Genomic DNA, 18354 nt, shown 5'->3' with positions numbered 1-18354 from the left:
GTTGTCTGCAGAAATAGCCTGTCAAACATGCATGATAAGCGTTCTAGATCGCGAAACTATTCGCTTAAGGATACTTTGAGGCTGGTAGATACTGTAAATGAGATCAAGTGTGCAGTAGAAAACACGAGAACTACTGCAGTCTCATTCAATGAAATTATTAGTGCAACACATTTAACTAATTTGGTTGGGTAGTTATATATTTAATTATGTAATGATCCACGTTGAAATTACTTAAAGGATCAGGTATTTGTTGTTGACTAGTAAGAGATCTCCCTAGATTTCTGAATAAAGTATGAGAAAAGATGTTCGACTGTTTCCCTTCACAAACGACTTCATATGCACTGACAGAGCAACTATAATAGAAATACGAGTTTTTTCTTAAAACGAAACAAGTAAGTATTACGTTCAGAAAAGCTTACAGAGGCTACAGATTGTTGGTTCCCCCATACTTGACATTTAAGTTCCAAATTATGCACAATGAAATACGCGATTTGATAAATTTGTCACCAGAAGGACGCCAAGGCACTTCGATTCAGATACAGCATTTCTACGAAAGGCAGTATTCCAACAAGTATAGCTGTATGGTAGCTGGTGATTGTATGTAGGAACAAGGTACAGAAACAACGATGAAATGCGGTTTGCCTTGTCAATAGTTGGTCTTTTCAGCCTCTTCAATAAACTTTGACATCTCATAAATCATGGTGGTTGATTTGACTGAAAATTCTGAGATTTGTTACTGGCTAGCTTGCTGTTTCATTTACATCTTAGAATGATTAATTCATTAAAGCAACAGTGGGTTTTCTACAGAAAACACCCTTGCTCAATTACTGAACACAGTTTGTGCATTCACTTTGTAGTTCTTTGGCGTAAGTAAATCCTGTTTCTATTATGTGATCCTTATTAATTTCATTCAGGGTATATATGAAGAATAACATGCCAACATATACAATAAGCAACCTTTATCTTTTTTATAATCCTGGAGTAGAAATGTAGTTGTGGCATATATCAAACTGGAGGCTGTTTTTGGTGTCTTAGTCCAGAGACTGGTTTGATGGAGCTCTCCATGCGACTCTATCCTGTGCAAGCCTCTTCATTGCCGAATAACTACTGCGAATCAATCCCCCCTGAATCTACTTAGTGTATTCATCTCTTGGTCCCCCTCTACAATTTTTATGTTCCACACTTCCCTCCAGTGCTAAATTGGTGATCCCTTGATGCCTCATAACCTGTCCTACCAACTGATTCCTCTGCTTGTCAAGTTCTGCCACGAATTCCTCTTCTCCCCAATTCTGTTCAGTACCTCCTCATTAGTTACATGATCTACCCATCTAATCTTGAGCGTTCTTCTGCAGCACCACATTTCGAAAACTTCTATTCTCTTCATGTATAAACTGTTTGTCGTCCGTATTTCACTTCCATACATGGCTACATTCTGTACAAATACTTTCAGAAAAGACTTTCTGACATTTAAATCTACACTCGATGTTAACCAGTTTCTCTCTGTCAGAAACGCTTTTCTTGCCATAGCCAATCGATATTTTATATCCCCTATACTCCAACCATCATCAGTTATTTTTCTCCCCAAATAACAAAACTCATTTACCACTTTGTCTCATTTCCTAATCGAATATCGTCAGCATCACCTGATTTCATTCGACTCATCATCATCAGTTTTCTGCTGATTTAGCAGGTCCTTTGCCTCTCCATTTCTGCAATCCAATGTTCCCTTCTTAAGGCTACTGTATGTTGTACCATGCACCACATCATCCAGTATCTGAAATCTCTTCCTTTCTCGTTTCCTTTTCCCTTCTACATAACCTTCTGAAACTGTTTTTATCAGTCTGTCATTCTTTCTTAATATATGCCCAACCTAATTTCTTTTTCTTCTGTTTATTGAGTCTAGTAACAGTCTTTTCTCTCCCACTCTTCTCAGTATCTCTTCATTTTTTTACTCTGTCCATCCAACTTATTCTTTCCATCCTCTGCTATGTCCAGATCTCAAAAGCCTCCAGCCTTTCTCTGCCTTTATTCCTCAAAGTCCATGTTTCAGCACCATATAGAAAAACGCCCCATACAAAATATTTTATGAGTCTTTTCCTCAGTTCTCTGTCCAGACTACTGCAGAAAATTCTCCTTTTCTCATGAAATGCCTCTTTTACCATTGCTATCCTTGTTTTAATTTCTGTGCTGCACTTCCAGTCGGTGTCTATCCTGTTTCCAAGATACTTAAAATTTTGCACCTGTTCTAATATTTCTCCATTCGGCATAATTTTTATTTCTTTATTTCCTCCTAGTTCCAAAACTTTTGTATTCTTTGTGTTAATTTTCATTCCATAATTTTCTCTGTTAGCTTCAATGGTGTCCACTAAATCCAGTAATTCTTAATTTCCTGTGGTTATAAGGACCATGTCATCAGCAAACCTCAAACATCCTACTCTTCTTCCTCCAGTTCCTACTTCTTTGTCATCTAATGTGCATTGGTCAGTCATATTTTCCAAGTAGAGGTTGGAAGGGGTAGGTGATAGACAGCATCCTTGTCTTACTCCTTTTCCTAGGCCAATCCAGTTTGCACTTTATCCTTTCATTTTAACTGAGGCTTTTTGGTTAAGATACAATGAGTTTACAAGTCTTCTGGTTTTCCACTCCACTCTCTTTTCCCTCGTTATAGTCGCCAGCTTGTCCCAAGCCACACTGTCAAATGCCTTTTCAAGGTCGCTGAAGCATGTACAGAGGCCTCTTCCTTTTTCATTAAACCTTTCTCCCAAGATTCGTAGGAGCCCTATTGCATCTCTGGTGCCCGTATTCCATCTGAAGCCAAACTGCTCCTCACCAAGATTCTCCTCCATTACTTTTTCAAGTCTCTTATTAATTATTCTTCAAATCACTTCGGCTGCATGTGAAATGAGGCTGATTGTCCTATGCTCACTGCCTTTCTTGGTTCCTTGTTTTTTCGGTACTGTTGTCAGGAAGTCCTCAGGCCATTAACCACTGTCATATATTTTATTACATAACCCCAATATTTCTCTTATTCTGTCTTGGTTCAAGCATTGTAATATTTCAAAGTTTTTATTTCTTCTCCATGGATTTTAATTCCTACTCCAAATTTTTCTTTGGTTTCCTTTACTGCTTGCTCAATATACAGACTGAATAACATAAGGGATAAGTTACAGCTCTTTCTCATTTCCTTCTCAACCACTGCTTCCCTTTCTTGCCCTTCGACTTTTGTGACTGCTATCTGGTTTCTGTGCAAATTGTAAATAGATTTTTTTATCCCTGTATTTTACCCCTGCCATCTTCAGAATATGAAAGAGAGTATTTCAGTCAACACTGTCAAAAGCTTTCGCTAAGTCTAGAAATGCTAGAAATGTAGGTTTGCCTTTCCTTAGCCTACCTTCTAAGATTAGTTGTAGGATCAGTACTGCCTCACGTGTTGCAACATTTCTACGGAATCCACACTGATTTTCCCTGAGGTCAGCTTCTATCAGTTTCTTTATTCATCTGTAAAGAATTCGTGTTAGTATTTTGCAGCTATGTCTTATTAAACTGATAGTTTGGTAATTTTCACACTTGTCGACACCTCCTTTCTTTGGGATTAGAATTATTATATTCTTCTTGAAGTCTGAAGGTATTTCGCCTCTGTCATACGTCATGCTCACCAGATGGAAGAGTTTTGTCATGACTTGCTCTTCCAAGGCTATCAGTAGTTGTAATGGAATGTTGTCTACTTCTGGGGCCTTGTTTCGACTTAGGTCTTTCAGTGCTCAGTCAAATTCTTCACGCAGTATGAATTTCGTATTTCATCTTCATCTACGTCCTCTCTCATTTCCATAAATTTGCCCTCAAGTACATCACCCTTGTATAGACACTTTATATACTGCTTCCACCTTTCTGTTTCCCCGTCTTTGCTTAAGACGGGTTTTCCATCTGAGTTCTTGCTATTCGTACAGGTAGTATTCTTTTCTTCGAAGGTCTCTCTAATTTTCCTGTGGACAGTATCTATCTTAACCCTAGTGAGATAAGCCTCTACATCCTTACATTTGTCCTCTAGCCATCCCTGCTTAGCTGTTTTGCACTTCCTGTCGATCTCATTTTTGAGACATTTGTTTTCCATTTTTACCTGCTTCATTTACTGCATTTTTATATTTTCTCCCTTCCTTAATTAAATTCAATACCTCTTCTGTTACCCAAGGATTTCTGCTAGCCCTCTTCTTTTTACCTACTTGATCCTCTGCTGCCTTAACTATTTCATCTCTCAAAGCTACCCATTCTTCTTCTACTGTATTTCTTTCCCCCGTTCTTGTCAATCGTTCCCTAATACTCTCTCTGAAACTCTCTATAACCTCTGGTTCCTTCAGTTTATCCTGCTCCCATCTCCTTAATTTCCTACCTTTTTGCAGTTTCTTCAGTTTCAATCTATAGTTCATAACCAACAAATTGTGGTCTGAGTCCACATCTGCCCCTGGAAATGTCTTACAATTTAAAACTTGGCTCCTAAATCTCTGTCTTACCATTGCATAATCTATATGGAACTTTCCAGTGTATACATGTATACAACCTTCTTTCACGATTCTTAAATCAAGTGTTAGCTATGATTAAGTTATGCTCTGCGCAAAATTTTGTCAGGCGGCTTCCCCTGTCATTCCTTACCCCCAGTCCATATTCACCTACTACTTTTGCTTCTCTTCCTTTTCCTACAATCGCATTTCTTCGATCTCTTCATCATCTGTGAAGCTAGCTGGCATATAAACTTGTACTTCTGTCGCAGGCATGGCCTTAAGGTATATTTGCTACAATTACGTGTTTCCTATGCAGTTCATAGTAGCTTATACGTGTTCCTATTTTTTATTCGTTATTAGACCCACACCTGCATTACCGTTATTTGATTTTGTATTTATAACCCTGTATCACCTGACCAGAAGTCTTGTTCCTCCTGCCAGCGAACTTCACTAATTCCCACTATATCTAACTTTAATCTATCCATTTCTCTTTTCAAATTTTCTAATCTACCTGTCAGATTAAGAAATCTGACACTCCACAATCCGATCCGCAGAAAGCCAGTTTTGTTTCTCCTGGTAACAACGCCCTCCTTAGTAGTCCCCGACCAGAGATCCTGTTGGGGAACTATTTTACCTCCAGAATATTTTACCCAAGAGGACGCCATCATCATTTAAACATACAGTAAACCTGCATGCCCTCTGGAAAAATCATGGCTGTAGTTTCCCCTTGCTTTCAGCCGTTCACAGTACCAGCACAGCAAGGACGTTTCGTTTAATGTTACAAGGTCAGATCAGTCAGTCATCCAGACTGTTGCCCCTGTAACTACTGGAAAGGTTCCTGCACCTCTTCTGGGACCACACATTTGACTGACCTCTGAACAGATATCGCTCCATTGTGGTTTCACCTACAGTACAGCTATCTGTATTGCAGTGGCACGCAAGCCTCACCACTGACGGAAAGGTCCATGGTTCATGGGGGAGTTATTGTATCTCACCCTAAATGTTTTGCAAACGGTAACTATTTCATATATAATTTTGGCTTATGCAATCATCTCTAGCAGCCAAGTGTGACTTGGGATGGAAGGGGAAGTAACTGGAGGTGTAGCACCTTCATTGTGTTCTTCCTTCTTTTCTGCGGTCATCTCAGCTTACAAGGGAAAGTCTTTTTTTGGACAGATCACAGAGAAAATGGGTGATTGTGAAACTGTTGCATTCATTTGTTGCAGATTACGTGACAAACGATTATGTTTTCATATTTTCTTTCGAAGTTATCACACCCAAATTCATATGAACACATATACTGGACAAGGAAGCAGGTCTCTCTCTCTCTCTCTCTCTCTCTCTCTCTCTCTCTCTCTCTCTCTCTCTCTCTCACACACACACACACACACACACACACACACTCACTCACTCACCAGTCGTATAAATTAGGTGCATCAATGAGACATTCCCATCATATGACACATGTTCTGTCACTAATGCCGTGTATGACACATCAGACGTGTTTTCTGGAAGGATACAGTTGACTTGTCACTTTGTCATCAAACATTTGTGGTTCCCATTTGAAAGCCACTTCCTTCCAGCTGCTAATAGATTAGTTGTGCAGACCGAGCTGTCGTTATAGGTCCCTACCTTATACCTTGCTGTTGCAAATGGATGTTACACCACGACACAGGCACAAATTTGAACAAAGTGAACAGTGGGGAAAAAAACGTGGCACAAGCGAGGTTTGAATATGGCTCCCCCATGTGGCAGACCAACACTGTAACCGCTCAACCACAGTGCTGTTTCTTTCAGCCATTGCTCTATTTTGCACTTGTTCTTGGGCCATTCACTCTTTCTATATATTTGGACAGTCCAGCACTGTATTGGTTAAAAAGAGAGTGTAAAGCTCAAAATTAGGATCAGAAAATAAAAATTAAAACAAATTATTTCAGAATAAAAATGTATTAATCCATATACATTAATTTACTTTATTTAATTACTTCAAACAAATGAAATAATTAAAAAACGGCCTCTCATACATGTTGCCCAGTGTTGTATGTACCCTATTAATAATCCTGCTGGCTGCCCCCTTGCCAATACCAAGGACATAAGGTAATCACCAGAGGCAAAATAACTGAATCCCTGTAACAGCTGCTTCATTGGTGGAAGAGTCATTTCTGAAAGAAAGAAAAGAATGACGCACAACAGAAATTTAAAAACATAGCTTGCCAGCCATTCCTTCCACTGTTGCAATTATGTAGATGCAATAACTAAAGATTCATGTTAGCTGAACGACAAGTACCTGAATGTGGTTATGTGGATAATACTAATAGCTGAGAAATAAAACAGCTATCTGCTACAGCTCTTAAAAAGCTGACTTTCCCGTTAATTTTACTGTGTTATACTTAGCATGAGCATAAATGATTTATTGTTTATGGAAATAATGCTAAGTGGTGGGAAATTGTTTCTCTGAAGCATTCACTAAAATGTTGAAGGTTGTTATCCCAATGGGAAATAGAGTGAAAAGTATTTTCTGCTACAGATGTGGCTGAGTGAACTGAGGATATTAGTGTACTATCAAACTTTTTGTTACATTAAATAATCATAGTAAGCTTCAGTTTCAGAAAAATGCTACTTCACACAAGCACAATACATTTAAGTTTAAATTATATTCAAATAGCTACCATTTGACATAGAGGAGGACACTGAAAATAGTATGATATTTGAGGAAAGTTGAAAACACAGCATTCATGCACTCCTTACATGTGACAACTATGCAGATTCAATAAATATATTCCTGTTTTGTTCTTATAACATACATGTACAGCTATTATTTTATGATAAATATGGGTGGGCTACAAACACAGCAGCTACGTTCTTTAAACTTAGCATGAGTAAGCACAAATAGTTCACAGGCTTTATTGAATTATTGTATGTGGAAGACAATGTTCTTGCTCCGAAGCACTGATAGGCCTATGATCCCAATATTTTCACTAAAAGGCAGAAAGCTGTTCAGACAGCGCTGTGGTGTTTACAAAAAGCGGTATTCTCGACAGAAAACAAGAGTGTAACAATGTTTTCTGCAATTGACGTCATGTGGCTAGATGAAATTGGGACACTGCAGTTTTATTAAAACGTTTTGCAATGCGAAAAATCGATGTTTTGCCTAAAACAGGACTGCTGTTAAAACAAACAGTACATATAACTGGTGCGGTTTTTCGATTTGACACTGTCTGTGGGTCTAGTGCAGCAGGGGATACAACCCGTCGGCTTTGAGCAATGACGTCATTCCTTAGTCATAGATCTTAATGTCTTCACTTCGAGGCATAGATAATAAAGCAGTTCTGTGTTCTAATAAGCTTTTGCTGTGATGTTTCAATTTCGTTTTTTTACTGATTGCTTAATAAAGTAGGATCAGTTTATTCTATCTCGTGAGATTTTTTTTTTAAAGCCAAAAGACACTTATCAGCTACTGAAGGCAGCTACAACACTAGAAGAATCGCTTCTCGGCTTTTGACAAGATATTGCTTAATAAAGAAGGATCAGTTTATTCTATCTCGTGAGATTTTTTTTAAAAAATCAAAAAAAAAAAAATTGCTTAATAAAGTAGGATCAGTTTATTCTATCTCGTGAGATTTTTTTTTTTAATCCAAAAAAAAAAAATTGCTTAATAAAGTAGGATCAGTTTATTCTATCTCGTGAAATTTTTTTTTTAAAAAGCCAAAAAACATTTATTAGCTACTGAAGGGAGCTACAACACTAAGAAGAATCGCTTCTCGGTTTTTGACAAAATATTGCTTAATAAAGTAGGATCAGTTTATTCTATCTCGTGAGATTTTTTAAAAAAAAAAGCCAAAAAAACACTATTGCTTAATAAAGTAGGATCAGTTTATTCTATCTCGTGAGATTTTTTTTTTAAAAAGCCAAAAAACACTTATTAGGTACTGAAGGGAGCTGCTTAATAAAGTAGGATCAGTTTATTCTATCTCGTAAGATTTTTTTTTAAAGTCAAAGAACACTTATTACGTACTGAAGGGAGCTAGAACATAAAGAACAATCGCTTCTCGGCTTTTGACAAGATATTGCTTAATAAAGTAGGATCAGTTATTCTATCTCGTGAGATTTTTTTTTTTAAAAAAAGTCAAAAAACACTTATGCTTTTGACAAAATCAATGTTTATCTCTCTCGCATTCCTTTGTTTCTCAACATTCTCCTCAGCTCTTTCATCTCTGTAATACATGCTCTCTGGCGACTTGTGACGTCATTGCTCAAAGCCGACGGGTTGTATCCCCTGCTGCACTAGTCCCCTGTCTGTTACACAAAACGAAACATTCCTTTTCGCTACTGCAGAAACTATAGCACGCGCACGCGTCAGATAAACAAGACTATTTTTGCACGAATCGTGATATTAATGTGCCTGATTTACACAAATAACACGAAGTAATTCACGAAGTACTGAAATCAAAAACATATTACCGCAAATCAGAAGCGTTAGTTAAGAAAACAGAGAAATAGTCCCACCTGTCCATCATATGCTCCAATTTCTCACATACAAGATTGAAAAGAAGAAACACAGCTTTCTTTGATAAGCAAAATCTGGATATAACTTCGGAATCGGCATCGTCTCATTTGCTTCTCCTGCCTCATTATCATGACCACTTCTGCCAAAATATCGCTATCGCTATCTGTATTTATTTCTATTCCTGCCATCTTGAAAACTAATCACCGGTTAAGCTCCCTAACTGATCAGAAATCGACGGTGAAAGGTGGATTCACACTTGTCGGAACGTCACCGTCACGTTGTTCAGCGTCGAACGTCAGAGGAATTCCTGAGCATTCACGCTACACGGCACGTAACTTCGAAAGAACGTCGTGACTTTACAGCTGGTTCATAAAATACCCACTAGATGCGCTATTTCGTAGTTCACTGTAGCTCGTCCTAAAATGCTGAAATTTAGTTTCAATCATCTTGCAATGATTACTGTTCCACTTGTCGATGAGGAACCGGAACAGCAAGCAAAAAGAGTCTGCTTTAGAAAAACAAAAAAGTTAAAAAATCGAGACCGCGAAGGAGTGATCCACACTCTTTACAAGGGGCTGCAAGAGGAGTCATCATCGTTCTATAAATATTTCAGAATGACTAAACAACAATTTTTTTACCTGTTAAACGAGATACAAATAAAAATTACGAAGAGAAATTCAAGATTTAGGCGTCTAATATCATCACGGCAGGAGCTGATGGTTTGCATAAGGTATGTCTGTATCGGCCGTTCTGCTGAACAACACCAAACAAATATGGAGGTGCTATTTGCCGGTAGCAACATGGAAATAGCACATGGCTCCGTCAATGACCCGTCGAAACATTCTTCCCGAGAAACGTTGACGTGACTTGTCGATGACGTTCCGTTGACGGCGTGTGTGAATGCCACCCTTTGAACTACAAGTGGAGAAACTTTTTACATGACGGTGAGACGTTCCGGCACGTGTGAATCCACCTTAATTTATGCCGAGTTTATTCTCCGCTTAGGCGTTACTCCGATTTCATACAGAGCGTTTCTCGCGCTATTTCGAAAATAGTACTTAACCGGTTGCTAACCGGTGACTCTACAATCGACCCTAGGACGGGGAAAGAAGCATTCATTATTGGAAGTACTGCCAAAATACCCTGATTTCATTTCTACGCCCACGTAAAGTGGTATTTCTTTGCATTGCTACTGTGCTTATGATCGTCTTTGCGTGGGTGTGTGTAGGTGTATTGTGGCAGCTGTCAAAACATTGTGTGTTGTGATGCTTGAAGTCTTTGTCTTGGTGTAAAACTTGTTTTATGCTATCACAATTTATTGAATTGGACAGCACTTGGTAAAAACAGTTTCATAAATCCACCCAAATTTTGTAATTAGCACGTTTAAAGTTAAAAATGAATAACACCGAAATTGAACGGGGAGAAGAGTCTGTCAGTGGTGGAGCGGACGATAATATAAATCTGACATCGCACAGCAGAACGCATTTATTAAATACTTCCAGAATAAACAGACTTCCTCAGTTTGTTGCTGCGTTTGTAGCTACAATTGGCGCATTTGCAATGGGTACAGTTATGGCATGGACTGCACCAGCCAGCGGGGAATTACAATCTAAATTCAATTTCAACATCTCAGAAATATCATGGATTGGTTCATTTGTAGCACTTGGTGCTGCAGCAGTTGTGTTACCTGTTGGATATTTAACTGATAAGCTCGGCCGCAAATTGACCATGCTAATTTTGGTTACACCATTCTTAGGAGGATGGGCTGTTATCTTGTGGGCCAAAACTTGGGAAGCATTATGCGCTGGTCGTTTCATAGTTGGAATGGCTGGTGGAGCTTTTACAGTAACAGTACCTATTTATATTGGTGAGATAGCTGATAATGAAATACGGGCAACTCTCGGTAGTTTCTTCCAGTTAATGGTAGTTGTTGGTGTGTTGTTTGTGTACATTGTAGGTCGGGAATGTAATTTGTTTTGGATGAGTGCCATATGTGGGCTTGTCCCAATCGTTTTTGGCGCAGCTTTTGTTTTTATGCCGGAGACACCTGCATACTATTTAGGCAAAGGCAAGGAAGATGCAGCAAGGAAATCACTTCTGTGGTTGCGTGGAACTGCATGTGATTTGGAACAAGATATAGCGCAAATGAAGCAAGCGGAAGAAAACAGCTCAAGGCCAAGACCACCAGACTCTCGAAGTGCCACGAAGATGTCACTGTTTATTGCACTTGGACTTATGACATTTCAACAGCTGAGTGGCATCAACGCCATTATATTTTACACAACAGACATATTCCATGCAGCTGGAAGCACAATTGAACCCAGTATATGCACTATTGTAGTTGGCACTATGCAAGTGGGGGCAACACTTTGTTCGTCATTAGTCATTAACCGATTAGGCTGTCGTGTTTTACTGCTTACTTCTGGATTTGTGATGGCAACTTGTACGTACACGCTTGGAGTATTTTTCCATCTCCAGGCCAGGTATGGTGTAGACTATGTTAGAAATTTTGATTGGTTGCCATTGGCCAGCCTTTGCCTTTACATTATAGTTTTTTCTATTGGCTTCGGACCTGTTCCTTGGATGATGATGGGTGTCCTTTTCCCACCTCATATAAAGGGACTTGCAAGTTCCATTACTTGTTTAGTCAACTGGATGTTAGTGTTTGTTATTACAAAATTTTTTGCAAATCTGTTAGTGTTTGCAGGCACAGCTTCAACATTTTGGCTCTTCTCATTAATAACTGCAATTGGCACAGTCTTTGTTTTTTTTGTTGTTCCAGAAACTAACGGAAAATCACTTGAGGAAATTCAAATGGAGTTATCGGGCAGTGAAAGTTAATTTATTGGAATTTTATTTATTTATTTATTTATTTGTCCATATAAATCTCTTTTTAAGTACATATATTGTACACAGAATCTATTTGTAGAAATGAGAGCAAGATATATTACTCATAACAGATGATGATTATTGCAGCTATGTGTATCAAACATTTAGGTTCTTAATCAAGATATATGCCCCTGTCTTTTTATATCATCATCTGCTGTGAAAGAGTAACTTGAGTTTTATGGCTTACTGTTATTTTATACTCCATTTATAATGTTTAAAATTTACCAAAGAACAATGAACTATGGGTTCCCACTATTCTGCTAAAATATACTGAACTCTTTAGTTTTACATTTGTAAGTTCAGATGCCTGCCTAGTGGTATCTTTTCCTATGTATGGTAGTAATGGACTGCATACTTTTCAACTCCATGTTTATGTGGGTAGAAACATCCAGGGGTAAACTGGTGTTGTAATTACATTTATTTTTTACAAAGTGACACTGAAATGTGTGAAAATTCAGAATGGTATATTGTTATACTATAAACATGTATAACTTATGTAACTTATAATTTGTGATTGAGATGTTCATTGATAACTCAATATTTTTCCCTTTAGATGTGTGTGTTAAATATACTTAAAGACGACTTCTGTCTGCATGTTACTGTGATAGTTGTAGGGGAATAATATTGAGAAATACAGAGTGTATAATTGTGTTGTTGTAAAATCCTGGTTACATGTGGATATAAGATAATTAACGCTTACCTAAGAGCATTATGAATGCTACTAAATAAAGAAGTGTTAATGTAAAGATTTCCAAGCATTGGTTTTTTTTATATCTACTGAAGATCATCTGTGGGGCATAGAAAAGTGGATTTGAATTTCTTTATTGAGCCTGTAAATCATAATTTAGTATGTAGTTTGCACGAATAACATTGAACAGTGAGGTCTGATATACTAAATATCATTTATACATGCCATTTTGAAAACTAGTTAAGTAGGCCTACATGCTGCATGATGGTAACATCTATAAAAACAAATAAAATCACCCAAAGAATAGTATGGTTGATGAAGTATATTAATTCTTGTGGAGTTCCAAATACTCAGAAACAGAATAGAAGCAGTACCCTTTGTGTTTAATTTTAAACTTCTGTAAATAGGATAGCTTGTGGCATAATGGTAGTGTGATACAGTCCTCCTATATAAATGTATTGTAATGACATGTGGGTTATGCTTATGCCTAGGAACATAAGAGTGAAAATCACAGTAATGCTTGAAGATCTTCTTTTAATGTGCTTCCTTTTGTGAAGATTATGGAAACACGGAATGGACAGTGTACTGAGACTTTTAAATATTCTTCTGTAGGAGTTTCTACATTTAACATGTTTTATTATTCTGAAAATCTTTTTCTCTAGTCTCAGTGTTTTTCTTTTAATTGTAGAGTTCCTCCAAAAGGTAATTCAAACATCAGTGTATTTGTATATTTATTGATCCACTCAGTCATTCAATGTACAGAAGTGTACAACATGATATGGCACAAGTCAAACAAATGAAATGAGAATATATACAGACATAGCTCTGCTTCTTATAGTGTACATCTCACTGAAGATCTATTATGTATGTATCCAGAATAATACCAGAGTAAGAATAAGTTCAAATAATAATGCTGGCCGTCAAACGGCATACGTTCGTTAATGGACAGTAGGTTATTTGTAATGAAACATCTTGAATTTTGAAACATAATAATATATATAATTTAATTTATGGTAGATCACATTCAAGAAAGTCTTGTATGCTGTAAAAGTAATGCTTTGTTAGGAGTGCTCTTAAGGGTGTTTTTGTTGAATGCTTTTATTACTTGTGGGAGATGGTTGTAGAGTTTGATTCCCATACGTTTAGCACTATTGCTGTACAGTTTAGTAGAATGTGGAACTAGCCTTAACAATTTTTTTGACCTTGTGTCATGGTGGTGACTGTCCAGATTCCTGTGCAGTCTGTTGATGTTTTGTTTAATAAAACAGAGAAGTTGGAATATACCCCAAAAAATAATTCCATAGCATAGTACTGAATGGAAAGAGTATAATACATGTATGTCAATGTGCTGGCATTTAGCTTGTCCCTCACTGAGTGGAGCATAAAACAAACTTTGCTTAGTCTGGAAGTAATCATGTCAATATCACTGTTCCAAGAGAATGTATCATTCATATCAATCCCTAAGAATTATGTTTCATTGACAGATTCTATAGTGTTACAATTGGAACCTGGGGAGTTCTGTTCTGAATGTTATAAAAGGTTAGGCATATTGTCTTTTTTGCATTTAGGAGCAGTGTATTTGATGCAAGCTATGAATCTAGTTGGGTTGTATTTCTTTTAACTGCTGACTGAAGAGATTCATCTGTATTTGATGTAAGGATATTAGTATCATCAGTGAATAAAATGCCTTGCTAGTGGGTGGGGTGGAAGGGAGGTCATTTATATAAAGTGGAAATAATAAGGGACCTACAACAGAGCCCTGTGGCACACCATGTTTTATGATATGTCGATGAATGCACCACATTTAGTGTTCCTGAATGATTGACTTCATTTGTATGAATGTACTGTGCTCAGTCTATAGCTGCTGAGCCAGCCGTTAGTATTCCCCATTTCCTGTAAGATACAACTTTGGCAAAAGTGTGTTGTGATTTACCATGTCAGAAATCTTTCTGATGTCAACAAAGACATCTGTAGCTGGGCATTTCTTGTCAACAAGATGTGGCTTAGAATCAAGAAATTCAGATATTGCATCAGTAGTAGTTTTATTTTCTCAGAAATCATGCTGAGAAGAAGAAAATGTAATGTTTCCCTAATAAATGATTTTAGTCTGTCAGCCATTGCATATTCAAATATTTTGCTGAATATAGACAGCGCTGCAACTGGACGGTAGTTGCTAGGATCATCTTTTTTTGATCCTTTTTATGTATGGGTATGATTTTTGCTATTTTAAGTTTTCTTGGGAATACTGCATCTGAGAATGAAGTGTTTGTTACATGAGACAGTGGTTCATTAAAAAGTTTGCTGCAGCAGTGAAGAAGGAATCAAGGGATCATTACTTCTCCTGCTGATATTTTTTCTTTATTTTATTATGAATTATCTTTTCTATCTCTGCTCCTAATGTTTGTTAAGGTATTGAGAACTGGTTGGGGGGGGGGGGGGCAATTACTTTTTAGGTGTTCTGTTAGTTTTTCTACAGTTAAATTCCCGAGCTGCTTCCTCTTGGTCAGTAATAAACATTGCATTTACTTTAAGTTTAATGTTACTAACACTATTTCTAGTACTACCTGTTTTTGCATTAATTATTTGCCATATGCATTTGCTTTTATTATATGAAGGGTGTCATTGTGTTGTTTTTTTGCAGCATTCACCACATTTCTAATTATTCTTTTGTAGGCAGTGAAATACTTCTTAAATTGTTCACTTTGCCAAGATTGGTCTTGCTGAGGGAGGAAAGCTCTCTCTTCCTCTTTGCTGAGGATGTAATACCTGTTGTAATCCAGCAGGGGATACTCTGTTTTTATGCATATTTTTGTTTTTAAAGGGAAATGGCAATTGAAATAGCAGCAGAAAATGTTTAAAAAGGTTTCAAACTTTCCATATACTGTTTGAGAGTGGTGTAGTGTCTCGCAATTTTCTCTCTACATACAGTACAAAAATTAAGAACATTGCTTTGACAAAAATTTCTGCTTTGTATTGTCATTGTTGTGAGTTGAGGTTTACTTCTCAGAAAGACTGGCTGTATAATTGGTGCATTATGGTCAGAAAATCCTAGATTTACAGACCTAACAGAACAATCAATGTTGTTAACTACATGGTGAAGAGCACTTACGCACTTACACTGTGGTTGACTACCCTAGTAACTGGATGCTGCCATGGTACATTGTGGTCTCTGATGCATGGCCTGCATTTTGTGAGAGGATTCTTGCAAGAAGGTTGTTTCAAAAAGGACTTTACAGCTTTAAAAATAAATATAAATTTATTGAAAGAAGATAGAGAGCTGAGTTTAGTGTTATTTTGTAAGGAAACGCATAAAGTTTTTTTTTTTCCACCATAAACTAAAGATGTTGTATGTGTCTTCCATTGGTTATCCTGCACACATCCTATTGGAAGTCCATTTCTGCCCAAACTCACTGTAGCATTGCAGGTGTAACTTGCTCAGTGGCAGTGTAAATTCTTGCTCTAAGTTCAGGTAGAGAAGCTGGCACAGGAGGACAAACACAATATCCTTGATGAAACTGCATTTAAAAAAATCAAGCGGTATCAGGTCTGGGGAACATGGGGAGCCACGCAATTGGTGCCTGATGGCCAATCAGTTGACCCGGAATGTGGTCACTAAGACCCTATTTCAACAAAACATTTATGCCACTCACAAATTGCAGGGCTACTAGGAGAATCTTTAGCATACTTCGTACGGAAATTATGCTGAACTTTTGTTGCCGGCTTCGATTCTTCAAACCGAAACACACAGCTAACATGCTTGGGTCCAGTGAAGGCAGCCGTCTTTAATGCAACTGCCACTAGCACTCTTTACAGTGTGATTTGGCACTAGTGAACTATGCGAGACAAAACTTGATGTATTTCCCTACAAATGGACACTACAGTCACCTCTACAGGAACTATGAATTAATTTATATGAATTTTCAATGTTGTCAAGTCATTTTTGAAACACGCTGTATATGAATGTATTTAACATTTTATTTACATGGTTCAGGTTTTTCCTGAATATGCATTCTTAAAAATTTTGTCTCTCTCACCAATGGCACAAGTTTTCCACCATCATTCAGAATCAGTGTTTCAAGGTGAAAATATTATTATTACTGTGGTCCCATTAGTTACGTTTTTGCCCTTGATAGTCATGAACATAAAGTATGAAACTGGACCCAAAAACTTACCCTTGGAGTCCATATGTGATATTTTTGTGCATTATTATGAAAATTAGGAACTTTGTATGTTTTTGTATCTTCTTGTATTTTATTTGAGTGATCTGTTAATCATGAATGTAAGAATTGATCTACCTGCTTGGTTGGTTATTTAGTTTCTGCAACAGAATGTCAGTCACATCAAAAGCTTCACTAAAGTCAAGAATATTCCAAAAAAATGTTGTAGCTAAAATTTACAATCGGCTGCCCATGCGCATCTTAGGTTGCCTTGACGGCCTTATGTAAAGTTTTACCGATGTTGCTTATTATCTACTACAGTTAGTGTTTTATTTAGGAAGGTAAAAACAGCTGACTGGGTGATCTCCAGTTCTGAATCCATGTTTTGAATCACTTGTTATCATTTCTTTGTTTAGGAAGGCTGTTTCTCTCCTAAGAAACAGTTTCTCAAGAGTTTTCCCAAAAGTCTAATAAGACTGATACAGGCTTATAGTTTGCTGCTTTACATTTGTCTCCTTTCTTGTACAGTGCTGTTACTGTTGCAGTTTCCAGACATTTTGGGAATATACCACTCCTCAGAGATGAATTGTAAGGCTTCTTGTGTAAATACTGCACTTGCTTTGATGATAATACCCAGTATATAATCAGCAAACACTGAATATTTATTGGGTCCTCTTTTTATAATCATAGATAATTCCTCAGGTGTCGTAAAAGACATGAATAGTGTTCTTGTATGTATTTTTGAATGTGGCTGTAGTCTGTTATTATGTTGCTGCATTTTATGGTGTTTGGTACTCATGTGTTGTGCAGTACTTGAAAAGTAATGGTTGAATTTACTAGCCACTACTGTGGGGTCAGTCACTTTACTGTTGGTTTTTTTTTTTTAATGTTGTAGCGGTCTAAAGTCATTGCATTTGTTTCTTTTTTATGTTTTTCCAGGTTGCTTTAGTCTTGTTCCTGGAATTTTGTATTTGTGTGTCATTTTCTGCCTTCTTTCCTTTTGATATCACTTGCCTAGGTATTCATTTATACTGTTTAAAATTGTCAATAGAAAGGATTCATGGTTTACTTTTATTTGGCATGATATTTTTATTCCTGCTGTAATCCACTTATGAATTACAGACTTTATGTACAGAATTTATTACTAATGTTTGTTTGTCAAAAACTATTTAAAAAATAAAATGTTTAGTTGGCCATAAATTTGTCAAACTTATCATTTGTATTAAATCAATAAGAATAATCACTTTTTGAAAATGTAATTGGATGGATGAAAAATGTACTCACCAAGCAATGGCAAGAGAAAACACACACAGAAGCTGAGGAAATGTTCAAAGCTTTAGGAACCAAGAGGTATTGAAGGGGAAGGAAGAGGGATAAAGGAAAAGGACTTGTGAGGTTTGAGAAACGGGGAGAATTCTTTTCCCTTCAACCCTGTCTGCCTAGAGGAGGAATTCTGGCTTCGAAAGGCTGCACATTTCCTTAACTTTCGTTTGTTTTTTCTACTGCTGCCATTTTATGAATAGATTTTTTATCTACCTAATTATATTATATTATCATCTGTATTGTTTTAACTGTAAACATCAGTCAAGTTTGCTCTTCTCAAGAGGGAAAAAAGTA

General features: G+C 37.1%; 1 protein-coding gene across 1 annotated transcript; it reads left to right on the top strand.

Moving 5' to 3' along the window:
• The first annotated feature begins 10226 nt into the window (after positions 1-10226).
• Positions 10227-17867, top strand: LOC124605847 (facilitated trehalose transporter Tret1-like). Its single transcript, XM_047137781.1, has one exon. The coding sequence runs from the start codon at positions 10399-10401 to the stop codon at positions 11842-11844; it is 1446 nt and encodes a 481-aa protein (XP_046993737.1). The 5' UTR covers positions 10227-10398; the 3' UTR covers positions 11845-17867.
• Positions 17868-18354: the final 487 nt, after the last annotated feature.

This window comes from Schistocerca americana, chromosome 3 (genome assembly GCF_021461395.2).
Source record: "Schistocerca americana isolate TAMUIC-IGC-003095 chromosome 3, iqSchAmer2.1, whole genome shotgun sequence".
NCBI classification, from domain to species: domain Eukaryota; kingdom Metazoa; phylum Arthropoda; class Insecta; order Orthoptera; family Acrididae; genus Schistocerca; species Schistocerca americana.
The sequence above is the reverse complement of the archived record's forward strand: the minus strand, read 5'-3'. Positions and strand labels throughout refer to the sequence as shown.

Coding starts and splice junctions, on each gene's coding strand:
- LOC124605847 (XM_047137781.1), top strand. CDS start 10,399: ATGAATAACACCGAAATTGAACGGGGAGAAGAGTCTGTCAGTGGTGGA.